Source organism: Trichosurus vulpecula, chromosome 2 (genome assembly GCF_011100635.1).
Source record: "Trichosurus vulpecula isolate mTriVul1 chromosome 2, mTriVul1.pri, whole genome shotgun sequence".
Classification (NCBI taxonomy): domain Eukaryota; kingdom Metazoa; phylum Chordata; class Mammalia; order Diprotodontia; family Phalangeridae; genus Trichosurus; species Trichosurus vulpecula.
The window spans coordinates 291098601-291120648 of record NC_050574.1 but is presented as its reverse complement, the minus strand read 5'-3'; the positions used below and the strand labels follow the sequence as shown (position 1 = coordinate 291120648).

The window sequence follows — 22048 nt, the reverse complement described above, 5'->3', positions numbered from 1 at the left end:
CCTGAAACTCACAACAGTCAACCTGATTCATTCATATTTAACACTTCTCAACTTCAGTTCCTTCTGAATATCTTTTTTCTTTGCAAGTACCAAATAAAGATGGGCCAGAGAGCCAGAAATTATTACTGTACTTCTCTCCTCTGCATAACATGTAAATAAAAATTTCATGATTTATATTAGAATTTTCACTTTTTCTTTTGTTTTTAGAAGCAATCAGGGTTAAGTGACTTGTCCAGGGTCACACAGTTAGTAAGTGTGTGAGGCCAGGGCAGCTAGGTAATAGTAGATAGAGCACTGGACCTGGAGTCAGGAGGACCTGAATTCAGTTTTAGTCTCAGACACTTATTAGCTGTGTGAGCCTGGGCAAGTTACTTAATCCTGATTGCCTCAAAAAAAAAAAAAGTAAGTTTCTGATGTCACATTTGAACTCAGATCTTCCTGACTCCAGGGCCAATTCACTGCACGACCTAGCTGCCCCCACCTTGGGATTTTTACCAAAAAAAAAAAAAAAAAAAAAGCTAATAGAACAGGAATAAAATGAGTTTAAATTATAACCTGAGGGACTGGAACTAGACTTCAGATCTTCCAAACCACAAGCACTGGGAACACTGGAATGGGTTTTAGAAACAATATATATTTGCATATGTACATGAAATCAGGGGTGTGCTGGTAAATGTTGAACAACCATTCCCCCCTCCCAAAAAAAAAAAGCTCACATGAGACATTTTTAAGTTTAAACTACATTATTCACATTTTCACAATCACTTTAAACCTAGACATTCAATAAAATAATAAATCAGTCCTGAAGATTTCTGAGGTGCAAAGGCTCACACTGAAAATTTAACAACTGGCTCTTGAGTTGGTATGGCTCCAAACACACAGGCATGGAATCCTGAATGAACTTGAGAAAGCTCTTCTATGATGGTAACATTTTCAACTGATGAAACCACAAGGTTCTGGCTAAGTTTGGATTAGACTGGATCTCCAAAAAGAAGATCCATGGACCTTAACCTTCATTCCCTGCAGTTTTGAAACAACAGAACATCTGCAGTGGTTTTGGTAGAATGTCCAAAGCTCCACTCAGTGACTCCTCTGAAGGAAAGAGTGCTTCAGGAGCTGCAGAGCAGATGGCCGATCATGCTGATCCCTGGTAGAAAAAGGAAAAGCTCAGAAAAGTGGTTTCCAAGTAATATTTGGTTGTTTTGAAAACGAAGTCACGTATAAAAATAACCTCTTTGAAAATGACAAAACAGTGGCAGCTAGGTGGCACAGTGCATAGAGCACTGGTCCCGGAGTCAAGAGAACCTGAGTTCAAATTCAGACTCAGACACTTGACACACTTACTAGCTGTGTGACCTTAGGCAAGTCACTTAACCCCAATTGCCCTGCCTTCCCCCCTCCAAAAAAAAAAAGAAAGAAAAAAGAAAATGACAAAACACAAAATGTAAAATTAAGATATTTACATATACAAAAGCTCGAGACTAAACCTTTCCTCCTCCTTCTTCCCTTCCTCAACATTACAACCTCCTAGTAACACCTCCACATTCATATGGCACTTGATGGTTTTCAAGGCACATTCTTCACAATAACCAGGGGAAGTAATTAATACAGATATAATTTTGTAGATGTTAAGGGATCTCAGAAGTCCTCTATTTATTTTACAAGTGAGGAAACTGAAGACCAAGATCACAAAATTAATAATATGAGATCCAACAAAAATCCAGGTGGCCTGACCCCAGAACCAGTCGGAGCTCTTTCTTCCAAACCAAGATGCCTAGAAAGCATTCACTTAATGATAACTCCATGAGATCCTTTTATTGTCAAACTTCTGAGAAGCAGTCTAAACCTTTTATCTCTATTTCTTCACCTTTTATTAACTCCTTAATTCCCTACAATCTGCTTGAAACTTCTCTGGAAGAGCATCAATGACCTCACAATCACCAATCTTTTGATCCATCCTGATCGTCCTAGACTTTGGAAATATTAGACACCCCTATTCCTGTCTTCTGGAGTCTCTCTCTTCCCTGAGCTTCCTTAACATTATACTTTTCTCACCCTCTTCCTCTCTTTCAACTTTTCCTCTCTCTCCTCTTCATGCAAGACTCCTGCTCTCCAACCTCTATGTCTCCAAGCACTCCAGATATTGTTCTGGGGCTTCAGATGGGTGATATAGTTCACCATATTTAGCCTCATGCAGACACACACTGCTCTCTGGTTATCTTCTTCTTGGTGCTGTTGCCCTCTAGCCTTCCCCCCACCCCACCCTTCCACCTCTAGCTCAGGGAATAGTGATCAAATTAAAACTAGTCTTCTTGGAAAGGGCTTGTCAATCGATTGTCCTTATCACTCTACTCACCACCCTAGTGCTTCCCTCACCAAAATACCCCTCCCTAGCCACCACTCCCCATAGATAGGTTCCTATTATTGCAAATTATGAATCTCCTGAAGTTATCCCATCATTCTAATCAACACTGCATATTTCTATTGGGCTGGAACCAATGACCACATTTTACTTAATTATAACTTTGAATAGGATAGATTTTGAATGCCTCTCACCACTTCAGGGGAATCGTTATTTGGACTGAACTGTATGTGTAGTGTTCACCTATTGGAATATAACTATGTGAATGGAAGGACTGTCTTGCTTTTTGAATTTGAATCCCTAGTACTTAGTCTAAGGCCTGGCACATAGTCAGCTGTAAGTACTACATCAATCCTTTTTCATTCATTCAGTTGGCTCTTCCTCTTACCACCGACATAAGACAATCCTTTCTGCTTTAAGTCTTTTCCTTGGAGAACTCATCTGTTTCCATTTCTTCTACAGCTGCCTCTATGATTATAATTATTCCGCTCCAGCCACGACCTTTCACCTCAGTCCCAGTGCTGAATCTCCAGCAGTCTACCAGACATTGCCACTAGTAAAGAAGACTGAGCTCCTCATCTTCCTCTCCAAGCAGGACCCATGCCCCCAACTCAAAATTTCCTGACTCCAACACACCCATTCTACTTTTATATAGCTCAAATCGTTAGGAAGTTCTTGATCCCAAATCTCCCTCCCTGAAACTTCCATCCATCGGCCCTAGTTCTGATGGGGTTTAGACTGTGAGAACCCCCTTGAACTCTCCTTGAATCTTCCCACTTGATGAGGTGTTTGGTTGAGGCCATAAGCCTTTCATTATTGCTAGGCCCAAATATCTAGGTTACTCTAGCCCAGCCCTCCATTGTCCAGCTACTTCCTACCCTTGATCCTATCAAAATGTCCAGGCCCAAATCTGTTACCCTAAAACTAGCCTAGCCCTATGTTGTCTTTTATCTCCATGTAGCCTTCAGCTACTTCCTACCCTTAATCCCATTCTCTTGGTTCCTGGAGTCTGACCTCACCCCAGTCCCATCAAGATCTTCCTTAGATTCCTCCTTCCCTAAACCCCTCCTCCCATCACCCCAGGACCACCCTAGATTCCTCCCACAGCCTTACTGTATATAAGTCTCATCTTGCCATCTCAAAGGGTCTCAGATTCAATCTAGCTCAGTAGATTAAATCTGCTGTGCTTGTGAAGCTGAGCAAGCCTCACAAATGGTGAGATTTCTTATGACTCAATCCAATATGGTGAACCTTTAATAAACCTTGTTTTTCTTTGGCTGTGAAAAGGCTTGAGTCAAACTCATTTGAGCAGAACCCAGTGTGTTGGTATTTTGGGGTCTTGAGTACCCCTAAACCTCATCATATGACTCCCTGACCTCATCGGTTCTACTCTCTGGAGACAAACAGAATAAGTCTAATCCCTCTTCCACATGAAAGCCCTTCAAATATTGGGAGAAAATGATCACATTTCCCCCTAAAACTTCTCTCACTCAACTGATATTAGCTGTGTGTCCTTGGCTTAACCTCTTTAGGTCTCCCTCATCTATAAAATGAAAGAATTGGACTAGGTGATCTTTAAAGTTCAGCCTAACTTTTCTATCCCTTTCCTATTTAGCTACATAATGACTCTCTTCCTGATTTCCTAAAGCAAGGACAGTTGTTGGTTCGGGTTTTGTTTTGGTTTATTTTTTGGAAGCAGTCAGAGTTCACACAGCTAGTAAGTGTCTGAGGTCAGATTTTAACTCAGGTCCTCCTGACTCCAAGGCAGGAGTTCTATCCACTGAGCCATCTAGCTGCCCCCAGGGTAGTCTTAAAGAGCCCTGACAGGATTGGAGAGGAAAAAGAGACCTTGATTTGGAGTAAGGAGACTTTGTTACTAGTCAAAGGTCTGCCACTTACTTGCTGTGTGACCTTATGGAAGTCATTTAACTTTTATGCACCACTGTTTCCTCATGCATAAATGAGGGTTTGGGTCTAGGTGATGCCTAAATTTCCTTCCAGCTCTGAGTGTGCAAATTAAGAACCAAGTGAAAAATTAATGCCAGCTATTGCAGAGTGAAATAAAACCAGGAAAACAAAACATTAAATGTCTACAACTATATAAATGCAAAGAATGTTTGTTTAAAAAATGAATGTTGGGTAATTAGCATGACCAAGCTTAGATCCCAAAAAGAGTCGAGAAAATGTACATCTTTCTCTTCTTTGCAAAGGTGAGGGACTATGGGTATGGAACACAGTATATTCTCCCAGAATTATAGGACCCCAGATCTGAAGTTAAAAGAGACCTCAGAGGCCATCTAATGCAAACCCCCCATTTTACAGTTGGGGAAACTGAGACACAGGCAGGGTAAATGAATCATTCCATATTACATAAGTAGTATGTGTTGGTTAGTTCTGGTTAATTGCTTTTCTCCCCTCTTTATTCTCTGTTACATAGGATGGCAAAGGAATATATTTGAAAATGCATGTGGTATAAAAACCCTCCCTATTTCCCAGGCTTCATCCTCTGCCACTCCCCAAACTTCTTACCTGGTTAAACAGACACGTACAAAGTCTGCTGCATTTTCTGAAAAGTGATCTGGTAAAGAAGGCATTAGCCCTCTATGAGTCCCAATGTAAAACATTGCTGCCATCCTGTCCATAGAAGCTAACGGTGGTTTCCCCGTGGCCATCTCAAATACAGTGCAGCCAATGCTCCAGACGTCTGACTTCCTTCCATAGCCGGATTCGTTGATGACTTCGGGTGCCATCCAATATGGTGTCCCATGCATAGATTTAAGCATGTCACTATGAGTGCCTGTTAAGCTCACATAGGCTAAACGCCTGGCACATCCAAAGTCAATCAGCTTTATTATTCCAGTCGGCATGAGCATAACATTATTCCCTTTGATGTCTCTGTGCACCACACAGTTCTCATGCAAATAGGCTACACCTTGGAGAATTTGCTTGGTGTATTTGGAGAGCACCATCTCAGGCAAGGGCCCAAAACGGTTTATAATACTGGAAATGGAGCCACCGGGAACAAACTCCATGAAAATACTTACAAGGTTCTTTTCCAAGCATGTTCCCAAGTAGGCCACAATATTGACATGTTTCAGTTCCTTGAGCAAGTCCACTTCTTCTTGAAGTTTCCGATATTCTCTCTCATTGGCTACTTGATCAGAGGTATCCAAAGCCACTTGTTTGACAGCTATAAGTTGGCCCTGACTTGTAAGACCACAGTATACCTAGAAGTAAGCCAAATATTAATCATTAAGAGTGAACCATCCAATATTTGAGCATTTTGATAAGCCAAGTCAACAAGCATTGACTAAGTACTTACTAAGTTCCAGGCACTGACCTCATCTCTCAGTCCTATCTTCCTTCCCCCTCAATCTCAAGTTAATCTAAATTCAAGGTCTTTAAGGGAAATGCAACTTAAATTATTCCAATGAATTGGAACTAGAACTGGGGTTGGAAGGGAAAATATCAGAAGAAATGTCATCCCTTTTTAAATGGTTCTTATAAATACCGTAGATAAAAGTATTACCCAAATGTGTCCTATAAGATTTAGGAAATCCTGAAGGTTAAGGGGCTACTAAGAGACCCACTAGAATTTGCAATAGCTGTGCAAGAAGCCTCTCATCTATTTCTGCTAGTTCAACGGTTGATGGCAGAGACCCTTAAGACTCCATAAAACTCTGAATTTATACAGAATATAAACTATTATTAAATACTATAAACTTGCATACAGATGGTATATATCTACTATATATCTGTTATTCAGTTTATTGAGAGTTAATTACTCACATCTCTAGTGTATTTAACAAGAAGGAGGAAAAGGCAAATTAAGAACCAGCAGTGTCAAATAAGGGAAACATTTCTCATCCTTATCTCCTTTTCTGTTTTCCAAAGAAGCAAATACTAATCCAAGCAGTCCATGTTAGAGTGCTTTGACTGTTCCCTTCCTGGATCTATTAACTGCTGGCATTGGTACGAACAAGAGAAAGACAGAAAATCCCAAAGGTGAGGTCAAGAATGAAGCTGTGCCAACGTGCGACAGAGAATATCATTGCCCTTTGATGTAGTGAATTCAATTCAACGAGCACTTATGAAGTACCTACTACGGGGCACTATGTTAGTTACTGGGGATATAAAAACAAGAAACAGTCCCTCCCTCCCTCCAAGCTTATGTTATGCTGGTCATTCCGTGCCCAAGACCTCAGCTAGATGGGGAATTGCCAATTATTTTAAGGAATTATTGTGACTAAGGAAATGCCACAAGGGGGTCCCTCTGGGTCAAATGAAGTGGGGGCAGGCACACCCATTTCTTAGGATATTTTCCATAAAAGACCACAATGGCAGCAAGTGAGGAATAAATCTTCAATTACACTTTAATAATGCATAGAAAGTACAGAGACAGTCATGGGGGCAAAGGGAGTATAGAAGTAGAGGTGTAGAGGTTGGGGATGGGGTGATAGAGAGGTAGGCAGTAGAGAAAAGAGAATGGGGATGGGGAGGAGCAAAGAGAGTCACTTATGTAACTGTGGATCAGAGTTGCAAGCACTTGGGCAGCATGGACCCATAGCAGATTGGAGGAGTGCTGGAGGGGAGGAAGCAGAAGTTTGGGGGTCTCATTTATAGAGTTATATAGAATAACTCTTATCTGTGCTACCCTAGGGTTAGTTCATTAATATATCCACCTTATCTCAAAATTATTAGCAACACCTTAGGATTATTTCATTTGTTGGTGTTCTGCCAGTCTTACTATTTCTGGAGCTTATCTGAGGCTTATAGACCATGGGCAGTTAACTGGACAGAGGGGCCCTTACAGTGAAGCCTAACTGGCTTCCCTCCTGACTTAGCACATGGTCTCAGGATGTGGCCTTAGTTAATTCATGAGACAGTTTCCAGTGGCTCCTATGCTCCCCTAATTTATGAGACAGTTTGCAAGTGACAGTTATGCTTCCTTAATCTATGGGACACTCTGTAAGTGACTAAGCTCCCCCTTGCAATCTCACTTCCTAATATTGTTATTTTATATTAGCTACTTGTTAACTTCCTATACCAACCAGAAGATGGGGTAGGGATGAGGGTGTAGGAGGACTAGAACAAGATATAATTTGACCCAGCCCAGTGAACAAGATTTTCAGAGTCAAAAGGAATAAGATTTTGGGAGGACCTCAGACACACAAAAAGAAAACCACTGAGCTGCACTGCTCTGTCACAATTGCATCTTACCCAGTTCTCTTGTATTTCTTCCTTTTAACTCAGTAGTCAGAATAAAAGGGCCAGTATAGGCCTACGGTGTTTCTGATTTTCTAAGCTGCTTCCAGATTTGCTCAGAACTGAGAGGCTAGTATCATTGATAGGGTTATTGACAGTAGCTGCTCCCTTCCGCCCTTTTCCACAGATCAACTACCATGCTGTCTTGACAGTGGCACCACTATGATGAGGGGAGTTGATTATCTGTTCCATATTTTAAAAAGGTTAAAGAAGCATTTTCTGAAATTTTCACTTTGCTGAGCCCCAACAGTCTGACATTTTTTTGTGTTAACTCTAACTCACCGTGCCATATGCGCCCTTCCCAAGGATTTCACCTTTGGTCCATAGAATAGGCTCTTCATGCTTTAAACTGTTTTCAGAAAAAGGCTTTTCATTCAAACTGAAGAAAGGCTTTTCTTTGTCAGAGAGCCAGAAATTGTTACTGTACTTCTGGCAAAGTAAAGTAAAAGAATAAGAAAACCATTACAATATGCAACTAGGAGTGAAGCATCTTTTGCTACAGGAACATGTTCACTGTGATAGACTTCTTCAAAATCCATGAGGCTTTATTCTAATTCTGGCTATGAAGATGTCCCAAATACTGACCAGGCAAGATTTTTCAAGGACATGCTTCTGATTTATTAGCCGTATTTATTTTGAGGTACACTTCATTTAAGGGGTCTATCATCTGTGTTCCATGAACAAAAGGCAAAGAAGGCAGTGTGGTAGAAAGAACATTGATCAGGAGAGCTGGGTTCGAGTCCTTCATTTATACTAGGCAAAAATCACTTCATTTCTAGCATGCTCTATATCCTTGTCTAGACGCAGAACTTCTTAAATTTTTCCTACTTGCAACCTCTTTTCACCTTTGGGCAGCAGTCCTTGGCATTGCGCAGCCAGAACCAAGACTACAGTGAAGTGGATGCAACACAGGCAAGCGCTGCCAGAAACACCTCGTTCGTTATGCATTTGATTTTGAATTCATTTTTGGTCATCGCATGTTCAGAAAACTTTTACTGTCACCCAATTTTTTTTTGACCCCATATGAGGTCTCAACCCACAGTTTAAGAAGCACTGGTCTAGAGCATAGAAATACTACTACTCATCCTGCCACCTATTTCACTGGGTTGAAACAAGATGTATGAAAACACATTGTAGACTATGGAAACAAGACTTTTCAAAGGTATTATGGCCTGTGAGAGCATGGTGTTCCCATTCAGATGGAATTTGAAGCAAAAGACAAATCTGCAGTCATTGCAAGCAAAAGGGCCTGTGCACATGTGTGCTAGGAGAACGAGCCTCTACAAACCATGGAGGCCATGTGGGTCTAGATCTGTAATTTGGAGCAAGCTGTTTCCTCCCTCAATGGGCCTCAGTATCATCTATCAAATGAGGAGTTTGGGCTTCTTTAAGAAGTGGTTCTTAACCTTTTGTGTATTAAAGACTCCTTGGTAGTCTGGGGAAGCCTTTCCACTCCTTCTCAGAGTAAAATACATAGGATTACAAAGGAAACCTATTATTAAAATGCAATTATCAGAATATTTTAAAAAATAAGTTTGTGGACCCCAGGTTAAAAATGTCTAGAATATGATCTCCAAGGTCCCTTCTAGGCCTAAAACACCAATGCTCCATTGTATAGGGATGTACAGCTTCCTACATCTGTCCTGTGTCTCAAAGTATCAAACCTTCACAATCTGGAGATTCCATGTTGTTTATATACTTTTCCCATGTCACACTCACATGCTCCAAATGCACCAACATAAATGCAGACTTTTATTGTTGGGACTGTCATTTTTCTGCAGATCTGTGATTTTATCAGTGTGGAGAACTGGTGGGCAAACTCCCTCCACTGATGCAGACTGGCAGCTTATATGTAACTTATAGCCTTAGAGAGTCACCTGGTGCACAGTCACCAGATGACAGGGTCATAATCTACTTTCCCCTCCTTCCACTAGAGAAAGTATAGTAGAGCAGATTTGGAGCCACTTACTTACCTGTATGAAACTGAGTTAGTCATTTAACCACTCAGTTTCCTCAACTGCAAAATCAGTAAGTTAGGAATAAAAGATCTTTAAGGTTCTTTCTATCTCAAAATCAATGATCCTAATTTTATATATGTTTTGTTTTTAAGTCTGGAGCATGCTAAAGAAAAAAAGAGTGCTAGATTTGGACTCAGAAAACTTAAATTCAAGTCTGGCTTTGCCACTTACTACCCCAGCTCTCACTCTTCTTCACCTACCTTAATCACTGTTCAGCCATTGACAGCAAAGGGTCTGGAGAAGCCTTCCTAAAGCTAGGCTCTGGGGCACTCATCCTGTCTCACCATATGGTACGGACTGCTCTGAAATGGTTTTTAAGGAGGAAAGGAAGTTCCCGACATTCTAAGCTAATTAATTAGCTATGTGACATTGGGCTAGTCCCTTTACAGAATTTGAAAGTTAGAAGGGGTTTTTGTTGTCATTTTTGCTTTGCTTTGTTTTGTTTTTGTCCAGCTATTGCTAGACCACCAAATAAAAGGAACATCAAAATGCGGACATTTTGTCTGATTACTTGCTTCATCATTTCATTCATAGAGGTGCATTACTATGTAAGACGGGTATGGTGTGTAAATCGAGATTTTCACATCATCTTTTTAAAGATGGTTTATCTTCATTTAGGATTGACTTCTAATTGGCAATGGTTCTTAACAAATTGGTTTCAAGATTCTTTTCCCCCACAGCCTCATCAAGTCGATGATTGGTGAAAAATGCTCAAGTACATCAGGGAAACTGTTATTTAAAGGAACCAGGTAGTGAATAGAGCACATATGATCATTCCATTCTTTACTTAGTTGAGTTTTTTGTTTGTTTGAGACTGGATCTCCCTATCTTTCAAGGCTAGAAGTAGAGACTCTATTCACAACCTGATCCCACTGCTGGTCAGCATGGAAACTTTGACCTCCTCCATTTATGCCGTAAGATGGTTCACCCCACCCAATGCCTGTATTGCTACCAGACTTAGTATGGACATCTGATTGGCTTTAGTCCAAATGCAGCTCAGAATTCCTGAGCTCAATGGATCCATAAGCCTCAACTTTCCCCATTATCAGGGATTACAGGCATGTGTCACAACACACAGCATGTTTAGTTTCTAAATTCGGGTTTTCATTCAGGTTTTACAATATGAAGTACAAAAGTTAGAAAACCAACTCAAAAAAAAAACTAAGGTTCAAAATTTAGCAATAATGTTTCCCTCTCTGGAGTCTTAGGTTTAGGCTAATGTTACTAATAGGGTGATCTAAGAACATATAAATGCTAATCTCAAGTGGCCAGCATACAACATCTCAAAAAAACAAAAGTGTTGTGTGTTTGTTTTATGGTGTCCCATGATCTCTCGTGAGGCAGCTAGATAGCACAGTGCATAGGGACCTAGACTTGGAATCAGGAAAACCTGACTTCAAACTTCAAACACTTAACCTGTGTTACTCTGGGCAAGTCACTAAATTTCTTTCTGACTTAGTTTCCTCTTCTATAAAATAGGATAATAATAGCATCTACCTCCCAGGATTGTTATTAGGATAAAATATTTGTAAAGTGCTTTGCAAATCTCAAATCACCATATATAAGCTAGCTTGACTATATTATAAAATATAGACAATGGCCTGACTATTCTAGAATGTTAGCCCAAAGTTATATTTTAACACATTATGATTTTTTTTCTTACTCAAGATTTCAGTTAAGTATTACCTCAAATCTTGGAGGAAAGTCATGTTGGAAGACACTGGCAGTTTTTTTTGTTGTTGTTTTTGTTTTTTTGTCAGGGCAATTGGGGTTAGGTGACTTGCCCAAGGTCACACAGCTAGTACACAAGTCAAGTGTCTGAGGCTCTACTCACTGCGCCACCTAGCTGCCCCAACACTGGGTTGGATATAGATTAATGTTAAATTCAATAAAATTGTTTCTGGCAGGCTTAAGCCTAAATCATAGAGTACAGTATTAGTATTAATATTTTTTTCTTCAATACTATCTATGTCCTCTGAACTCCTAAAGCACATACTCAGTAATCATTCATTTGGCAACGAATCTCATGGTGTCTTGTGGCATCTCTTGTACTGCTATAACTAGTATAACTAGGGCCCAGTTAGTGAGAATTACCTGAAATAGTCTCGAAATTGCAACGCATAGCTAAAACTTCAAATAGTAAAAAAAAAATTAAAAAAAAAACTTCAAATAGTGCCAATCTGAATGTATTTCCAGGGATTCTCCCTAATCATGACCTGGCTGTAGTTCTTTATCTCTTGTTTTGTTATTCATATTTTCACTAAATTTCTTTTTAACTGCTTGAGAGCAGTTACTTATATTCCAAACAAAATCAACATATTTTACATATAATAAATACTTGGCAAATATTTGTTGATTGATCAAACATATTAATGCTCTGACAATTAGATACGCTGTTGAATAAAATCATAGTCTATTCATGGTGACACTTTGAATTTAATTTCCATGCAATGTTATACCTGGATTTTGAGTCTTGTTGTTTCTTTGTCAAGGTCTTGGAAGGTATTTCCTCTTCCATTGATGGTTGGGTTTTGTGTTTCTGCATTTGTGTCATTTGTCACCATTTGCCAGGAGTTTGTGTCTTTCTCATCAAGAGCTAATAGTTCTGCTGCTAGACAACCTAGTAATTCATCCGTCACTTGTTCATTATTTTCAGAGTCCAGAGTATCCATAGAAATTGAGCTTGTAACACTTAGAGTTTTTTCAGCATTCTCATATGTAATTGACTTATTTGCTAAACTGCTGTCTTCCATCGAATGTGTCCAGTTTGGGCTTAGACTTGCCTGGGAAGATGCACTTTTTGATCTCTCTGGGAAAGACAACGCACTCAGTGCTTGAAGTTCACTGGAGATTCTGTCAGCACTTGGGGTCTCAGAAAAAGTCTGGCTGACTTTCAGATTTCCAAGAGTCTCCATATCAAATCTTTCTTGTAATATGGACTCAATGGCATTCTCCTGACTTGGCTTTAACCAGATATTAACTGAAGTTACAGAATTGGTCTGATGCTTCCCTTCAAGCTCATGTAGATCTCTGAGGCTTGTGGCAAGTATCTCACTGGGGGAATGACCTTCGTCATTTAAGGATTGTTCCACAGAAACTTTTTCCATACTAGACAAATCGGAGCTAAGGGTGGGTTCATTCTGGGTTTGGTATCCAGCAAGGTCCTCTGGAGACTGAATGGAATTAAGGAGCTGCATTCCATCTTTTTGAGAAGGAGAGGTATTTCCTGAAGATTTCATATGCCAATCAGGTTCTGAAATTACATTATTTTCCATATTTTCTATGACACCTGCTGTTGACTTTGGGGTTTTTTCTTTTGAAATTAAACTTTTGTGCTTTTGTTTAATGCCAAGAGAACTCTTTGGAAGTTTTGTATGTCCCTTTTTCTGGGAAATCCTTACTCGGCCATTGCCATTTCTTTCATTATGTGTGGAATGACATTTGTTTGAAAGACATCTTCCAGCTGGAGCAGAACTTGTTTCCCTGTAGAATTTGTTTTCCTGACGCCCAGCTTCTCTGACATGACAATATACAGGAGTCCCAAACATTTCATAAATTCCTGGTCCTTTGTCACTCGAATTGATTTCCTTGAACATATCACTATATTTCAGGTCCAAAAAATTAAATTTTGACTTTGCTGGAAGAACAGAAACAGGAGCAGTAGTCTTTTTTGGCTCAGAATTTTTGTAGATACAGGGAAATGATTGCCTTTGGGGTTTCAAAGCATGGAGGTCTAATGGTTTCTCCTCTGTGTGTGGCCCTCTCTTTTGAAGTTTGGTTGATTGCCTGGACTTGGACTCATCAAGCCTTTTCATGCTTGCTTTCTGAACAGTAGGTTTGATGGAACCCTCGATAGAAATTGGGGGGTTCTGAGACATCCTGCTATTCATCTTTGTCTTTGAATCCAGTTTCTTCCTATAGGTCTTCATCCTGCGGTTGTCATTTTCTTGATGAGCAAGTCTATGGAAGGTGTTGCTATTGCTATGAACAGTACTTTTTCTCTTTGAGAGACCCTGTTTGGCCATGGCTGGTTCCCTGGGGCATTCATTTCCAGGAAAAGTAATGCAGACCAGAGGTACCATTTCACTCATTTCTGTCCCCATTGTTTCTGATCCTGCTCCTTTTGTGGATGTCTCTCTGCCTATGTGGCTTTTGGATAGTTCTGCTGTAGAGTCAGGAGTGATAACAATGGGAATGGTTGTAAAGACAAGTTCTGAAATATGATTTTGCTCACTTGTCTCATCTGCATGCCCTGATGTACCCTTCAGATTGGGAAGCTCATATCCAGAACCTTCACTCTGGCATTGTGTCATTGCTGAAGGGTTAACTTCTTGGAGCTTGATCTGAGTGGTGTGTATCATTCCTTGATCTTGTTCATGGTCCCTACTCCTTAAGCTATATTGACTTCTTGATGTTGTACAATGAGTATTTCCCTCTTCAGTATCTTTTATTCTACCATCATGGGGATCAAACTCTTTGTTTTTGGAAATGTTGTCTTCTTTTAAAATGTCCTCATTCTCAATGGATGTCCACAATGGACCTTTTTCAAAGTGAGAGTCTTCAAGTTGGACACCATCTTCAGCTTTCCTGCGTTTTAGATTTCCTTCCCTTTCTAAGCCCTCACCTAATGAATGCCAATGATCCTTCTGAAAAGAGCACATATTTCTAGACCAAATGGAATTGTAACTGTCAGATGTTCTGAGACTATGGTCCACAAACACTTTAGACTGGGTTTGTTGCAATCTATTTGATAACTGAAAGCCATCAGATTGATTGGTGGGTTCTATGAGACCAGGCATAGGACATGTGGTGCTTGTAATATGTCTTTCTGTCTTTTTAAGAAGCTTGTTATTTTCTAGAAGAACAAGTTGACTTGACCCAGTAGGAAAGAATGATAGTTGTGGTAAGGGAAACTAGAAGAAAAGAGTGAAAATTCTGATGAATATTAGAATGTTAAATGGCAATAATTATATATTCCATGGTCTTAAGTTAACATCAACCAGAATGTTCTTTGGTCAGTACCACCTTCTAGAGTGGTGAGACTATAGCCAAAATACAAGGATATACAATAGATCCCAGTTTTTATAACTGGAATCTCATTTCCAACAGTCTTTACGTATTTTTGAAAATAAAAAGGAAAAATGAATTGATTTGGCTTTATTTTTAAAGGACTAGGCTTATCTTAAGATTCATAGCTTTACATATTTGAACAATGAATGTCCTGTGAGATAAGACTTTTTTTATTATGGACAAGAGACATATAATTTCCTCCTATTTGAATTTTTATAATCATTGGTCCAAGTCTTTTGAAATTCTTCATTTGATTAATTCAAAATTATTTCATTCTTATATTAACATTGATCATCATGAGACTTCCAACATACATTAGGATGATGATGAACAAGCATTCATCTAGGTGAGTCACAGCTAGATGAGTGTCTTAGAAATACTATATCCCTGATGTCTAAAATTAGTCACCACAGGTAATGTAAAATAGACAGATCCTTCTCCTTTCTATTTCAAGATCCAATTTCAACCTGAGCTGGCTTTTGTTCTTTGCCTCCAGAGGTCAGTATAACCTAATGCAAGAAATCTAAGTGCATGGCCTATAATACATAGATAGGAAAACGGTCTCTAAAAAGACTTTCACAGTTTATGCTTCCTGTCTTTTCATTCTCTGGGCAGCGTGCAGATACCATAGTTTATTGTGACAGCATTTTCACAGATACACATGGGAAAAGGTAGCTAATCTGGGGCTTATGTTATTTAATACTTCTTTCTAAGAGAGGATTCTGGGAAGATGAAGAAGTAGGTCAGAAAATTCCAAGCTCTCAAGATTTTCCCCCACAAAAGAGTTAAAATAGCACCTTAGGGTGAACAAAGTGTGGGCAGAGACAAAGAAGAATAGGGCCACAACCAAGATCTTCCTAGGACAGTTTGAGAAGATCTGAAGAAAAATCCCAGGACAAGGTTTGGTCCCTACAAGGAGTAAGCACGTCCAGGCTAGGTTCCGTTTTAACAACAAACGGCAAGGCTCTTAAACAACTAGTGGCAAGTCCTGGGGTTAGATGGTTTGACAGGCTGCCTTGACCCCAGCCACAGGAACTTTTCACCCCGGGACAGTGAGGGGAGTTGGGCATTTGAGCCCAGGGAAATTGAGGGAACCTCTGCTGATGAGGAACACCAGACCTAGCTGTGCTGCAAAGAGCGGTGGGGGAGAGAAGGAACCGGCCCGATGAGTGCAGAAGCAGTGGGGCAGAAGGCCTCTGCTTGTGGGCCCTTACGGGAGGTCGGAGGTTTGGCTTTGGTTCCAGGCTAGAGGGGAGAACTGAAGATCTGGGGCAAGAGGCACCATTTCCCATACCCCAGGACTAGAGGTGATTACAAAAATCAAGCTATTACCGTAAAAAACGCACAGGCAAAGGAGAAAAAATCCAACCACAGAAACCTATTGCGAGAATTAGAGATGACCAGGATTCATCTTCAGAGGAGGATACTGAAGTAAAGAAACCCCCAAAGAGTAACATCAAATGGTCACCTGCCCAAAAAGAATTTATAGAAGATCTTAAGACTTTAAAATCAAATGAAAGAGATGGAGGGAAAACTAAAAAAAAAAAATAATAATCCAAGAAAAACAAGGAGCTTATGAAAGGAAAATCAACCAATTAGAAAAGGAAGTCCAGAATCTTAAGGAGGAAAATGACACCTTGAAAATTAGAATTGGGCAAAGTGAAGCCAGTGAAATTATAAGAGTTCAAGAAATAATTAAACAAAACATGAATAATGAAAAACTGGGAGAGAAAGTAAGACATCTTATAAGGAAAACAACAGACTTGGAAAATAGATCAAGAAGAAACAATATAAACATAATCAGAGTAACTGAAAGTCATGATTAAAAAAAGAATCTTGATACAATAATACAAGAAATAATTAAAGAAAATTGTCATGAAGCATGAGAACAAGGCAGGGAAGTAGAAATAGAGAAAATCCATCAAACACCACTTAAAAGAGATCCTATGCGCTAAACTCATAGGAATATTATAGTCAAATTCCAAAACCTCCAGCTCAAGGATAAAATATTAAAAGCATCAAGATTAAAACAATTGAAATACGATGGCGCCACAATTAGAATTACACAAGACCTAGCAGTAGAAACATTAAAGGACCACAGGTCTTGGAACACAATATATAGAAGAGCAAAAGACTTGGGGCTCCAGCCAAAAATATCATATTCTGCAAATTTAAGTATTATCTTGAATAAAAAAAACCAACATTTGATAAACTCTCAGACTTTCAAGACTTTGTTAAAAAAAAATCCTGAGCTTAATAGAAGATTCGACATACTAGAACCAAGAGAAACATAAGGTACATACCAAAGACTGACTACAAGGGCTTCATAAGGACAGACTGTTTACCTTTTATATAATATAAAATGTGTGTCTAAGATTCTTATTAATAATTGGTGAGCTCATAAGAAAGAGGGGGGTAAATCTGACTATGATATGAATTTTAAAAATAAAACCATTTAGAAACAGCTAAAAAGAGTAATTATTTTATACAAAACAGGTGCAAGAGGAAGAAAGGACACAGAAGAATTAGATGGGGGAGGAGGGCTGGCAGTTCTGGTAACCTTTCATCAGGAATGGGTTTAAGAGGGGGGAATGTATATACATTGCATATATACATTGTATATACATTGAATATACATACACATTTAGAAGAGTACAAAAGTCTTCTATATTTAGAAGAAATAAAATGGTAGGGGTATAGAGAAGGGGGAGAGGACAAGGGAGAGATTTTTAAAGGGGAGAATGAGGAAATAGGCAAAAGGAGGGTATAGAAGGGTGTTTAGATTTATGAGACTGGGAGGATAGGGGAAGGATCCTTGGAGGGGGGTAGGCAAGTAATAGGATGGCAAGGTAGTTGGTAGAAGTAAAGTAGAGGAAGCAGGAGGGATAGGAAACAAGAGATATGTACGAATATAAAAACAAAGATCAGGAGTAGAGTATGTTTGGGAAAGTATATGTCTGTATATGTGTATGTATATATCTATAGCTATAGACAAACCTATTTAAACTTTATTGTAGCCTTTGGGGTTGGGTGGAGAGAGGGAAAAAAAGAACAAAGTAAAAAAGTGCACAGCAGAGGACAAAAGAAAACTCACAAGAAAGCAAAGATGGACAATTCTCAACACAAATATATTATTTATCATATAGGCTTTCTTGAAATGAAAGTCTATTGTTATGTATTTTAAATCCTCTCTTACATTCTGCTATGCACACAACATGCTTTTTTTTTCTTTCTTTGTATTGAAGTTTCAATATTTAAGTTTATGATATGTTTTGTTCCTTTTCTCTATTCTGTATTTGTGTTCTGGCGCTTGAGCCTAAAAAATTTTTTTTTAAATCATTAAAAAAGAAAAAAAAAGAAAAAATACTTCTTTCTAATAATCATGGCAGGTACCTGTGTATGAGGAGAAAGGGCAATATGAACATGGGAGTTAGAAAGAAAAAGAAGTCACATAATCTTTTTTGGATATATTTTCTTACCTCTAAATTAGAATTTTCCTCCATCTCAAAGAGATGACTGAAGAATAAATGAGGTATCAAGCCACATTTGCCCAGTGCCTGAATTCTTCCTTGATAGCACATATCAGCTTTTAGGACAGAGAATCAGCCTCAAAACTGGACAGATTGAGGTCTAAGTCTCAGCTCTGACGCATGCTGACTTCATGACCCTGGGCAAGTCACTGGAGCTTCTCAGTGCTCTAGGCCAATGGTGTTCAGCTGAAACAGAAATTCCCTGCAGGCCCACACTGACTTAGACTACCACAAATTAACATTATCTATGTCACATTGTATTTTTATTTATTTTTATTAAACTTCTCTCAATTACATTTTAATCTGGTTCTTGCTGCTATCTAGAATTTTGAGGGCTGCTTATGGTCAATGGGCCAAGTTTGACATCTCTACTCTAGGTATCTGTCTAAGAGTGTAAAGCACAGAGGAGGTGCTAACCTGCTTTGGTAAGAGGGAGTTTCCTCATGGGGGAATAATCTCATTCTATGCCATCTTCTCTAGCAAATTGCTCCATCTATCATCCCTACTCTCTCACTAATCTTCAAGCTCTCTCAATCTACTGGCAGATTGCCTAATACCTATGCCCATGTTTCCCAAATCCTAAAAAAAACCAAAAAACCAGGGGAAAAAAGAAAACCTCACTCAATCCATCCATCCCTGCTAGCTGTCATCCTATATCTGTCTTCCCATGCATGACTACACTTGAGAGGACCATCTATAATAGGTGTCTCCATTTTCACTTTCTTCTTAACTCTGCAACCTGGCTTCTGACTTCATCAATCAAATGAAATTCTCTCTCTAAATTTACTAATGGGCTTTTCTTAATCCTCATCTTTCTTGATCTCTTTGCAGCCTTCAACACTGTCAATCACCCTCTTCTCTCCTCCTGCTTGGTTGTATATGCCTTCTCAATTTTTTTTGCTGGATCTTCATCTGGGTCATACCAGCTAACATTGAGTGTCTCCCAAGGCTCTGTCTTGAGCCCTCTTCTCTTCTTCCGCTCTACTATCTCACTTGATAGTCTCATCAACTCCCAGAGATTCAATTATCATCTCTATGCTGATGACTCTCAAATCTATTTACAAATCCTTAACCTCTCTTTTGACCTCTAGTCTTATCTCCAATGGCCTATCAAATATCTTGTACTAGATGACCTGTAGATATCTTAAACTCAACAGTCCCAAACTGAACTCATCTTTCCCTTCAAATCCTCTCCTCTTCCAAACTTCCACATTGCTGTTGAAGGTACTACCATCCTCCCAGTCACCCAGGTTTACAAGCTAGGTGTCATCCAAGAATCCTCACTCTCTCTCACTCTCCCCACCCCTTCCATCCAATGAGTTAAGTCCTATCATTTCTACCTTTGTAATATCTTCAGCATATACCCTCTTCTCTTTTCTAACATTTCCACCACATCGGTGCTGGCCTGCATCACCTCACACCTGGTCTTTCTGAAATAGCCTGCTGGCTAATCTCCCTGCCTCAAGTCTCCCCCCTCCCACTCCAGTCCATCCCCTACACAACTGCCACAATGATCTTCCTTACACACAAGTCTGACCATGCCATCCGGCCCCCTCATGTCATAAACTCTAGTGACTCACTATTTTCTCTGAGATCAAATATAAACCACTATTGTTCAAAGCCCATCATAACCTCCTACCTTTCCAGTCTTCTTACACCTTGCTCCCTTCAACATATTCGATGCTCTAGTGTGGTTCCTCACACAGGGCACTCCATCTCTCAACTCTGGCATTTCCTCTGGCTATTCCCAATGCCTGGAATTCTCTCCCTCCTTGTCTCTACCTCCTGGTCTCCCTGGCTTCCTACAAGTTCTAAATAAAGTTCTACCTTCCCCAAGGAGACTTTCCTGGTCCCCTTTAATGCTAGTGCCTTTCCTCTAAGATTTTATATATACACACACAATACATATGTATATATGTGTATATACATCTTGTTTGGATGTAGCTGTTTGTATTTTATCTCCTCAATTAAACTGTGAGCCTTGAGAAGCAGGGATTGTCTTTTACCTTTTTTTTGTTTGTATGCCTAGCACTTGGCACAGTGCCTAGCACATAGTAGCCACTTAATAAATTCTCGTTGACTAAGAGTTCCCTCTTGCATTATATTTCATTATAAACTCTATTGTTGTGAAATTACAGGTCCAGTCCCCATCCTTATCCCCAAACTAGTATTTCATATTCCTGTAGGACACTAACTGATGGTATATTTGGAAGAGTTAAAATAGCCTTTTTAAAATGCTTTAAATAATAACAGCAAGGAGTTTAATAGAGAAAATCTAGTTTCATATACCTCTTCTAAAATTATTTGAATTCTAGGCATGTAATAATAAAGCAAACCTATTGCTGGAATTTATTACATCATATGGAAGATGCTTGAAAATTGAGACAAGGAAATGAAAAAGACTAACAGCAAATATCACCCTAAATACTACTCTAAGGAGTATATCCTTAGAAGGAAATATCTCCAGGAAATAAAGTCTAAATTTTCAGTTACTGAATAGGACTTCTTAGCTGGAAAAGTTTCCTTAATTTCTATTTTTGTTTTTATTTCAATTATTCTAAAGTAACATCTTACCTCAGTTCTTTGGCTACTGAGTTTGATAGCAGGCATGGTAAAACCTTTAAAAAAAGATTAATAACATATTGAGTATTCCTAATAGTGAACTTGCAGTCAAACTGGGTAGAGTGTTGCTAGAGAAGAGAATGTTTCTGGTCAAGGTTTATTGGAGAGGGACATGAAAGTTAAGTACGATACTTACGCCAAGGAAGTATTGCATTGGATCGTAGATTCAGAGCTAGAAAAGATGCTATTCCAGCGCCCTCATTTAACAGATGAGAAAATTGTGACCCAAAGAAATAAAGTGACTTGTCCAAAATCATAAAGATTCTAAGCGGCAGTCAGGATATGAACCCAGGTCCCCTGGTTCATTTCACAGTGCCACAACGGGGCTCTAATTGTACCCTCAATCCAATCCCTGTGTCTCATGTTTCTCAGTCGGCCATGTGCCTTTCCTCTGTACCTGATTCACACTTAGAAGCAGGGGTTTGCTGGAGCCAGCGCAAACCAGCTTACAAGTCACTTGTAAAATTTTCAGTATGAGCATGAACACCTCAGAAATTAGGAAATGCCACAAATTAACGTTTGATTTATTGTTTTATTGAATGTCTAGACTTAAAAAAGTAATGCAGAAAATGTTAATAATGAAAATTAAACTTAAATGTTTGTTATTCATACATTCCCTTTATACATACCTCCAGAAAGCCAGTTTTACCAGTATTTACCAGCATACCACTACCTAGGAGTACTTTTATTATTTTAATAGCAAATTTAAGGGGGTCTCATAAACTGGAGGTGAGTTGCAGCAGAGGGTTATTGGCCCTACAAGTAAGGCAGGCTTGAAAAGGAGAGGTAGTAGAAAGAGCAGTAGGCTCTAGTCTGGACTCTGGGAAAGAGGCAATAGGCCTCTTCACCCCAAGGAAGTGGTGAAACTCATGATCTGCCAGCTGAGATCACCCTTTTAACTATAATCCTCTGGTCCTTGTGATGGGCTTTTCTTGTTCTAACTCTAAACTCTCTTTTCTCTATACTCTAAACTGTATTTTCCCATAAAACTGAGGCTCTATTGCAGGCCTTCCACCAATTCAAGAGCCTCCTAATGCAGTGCCGTCATTACTGCACATAGATCTATGTGTGCTCCCCAGCATCTTTTAGGTATCCAAGAATTTCCATCTCTTTGACATATTGGCACTTTTCCAACTTGGCAAGTGGCTATACTAACATAGCTATTGGAGGACAGCCCAGAC

At 39.3% G+C, this 22048-nt stretch overlaps 1 protein-coding gene across 1 annotated transcript in view; it reads right to left on the bottom strand.

The window, feature by feature from the left end:
* Positions 1–1080: 1080 nt before the first annotated feature.
* The window catches only part of MAP3K19 (mitogen-activated protein kinase kinase kinase 19), a 64378-nt gene continuing 43410 nt past the window's right edge, over positions 1081–22048 (bottom strand). The window contains exons 9-13 of the mRNA XM_036747878.1: positions 20820–20863; positions 12105–14558; positions 7910–8056; positions 4892–5589; positions 1081–1147 (exon numbers count right to left, since the gene is read on the bottom strand). Of these exons, the coding sequence (XP_036603773.1) occupies positions 1081–1147; positions 4892–5589; positions 7910–8056; positions 12105–14558; positions 20820–20863 (3410 nt within the window). The remainder of the gene's footprint in view (positions 1148–4891; positions 5590–7909; positions 8057–12104; positions 14559–20819; positions 20864–22048) is intronic.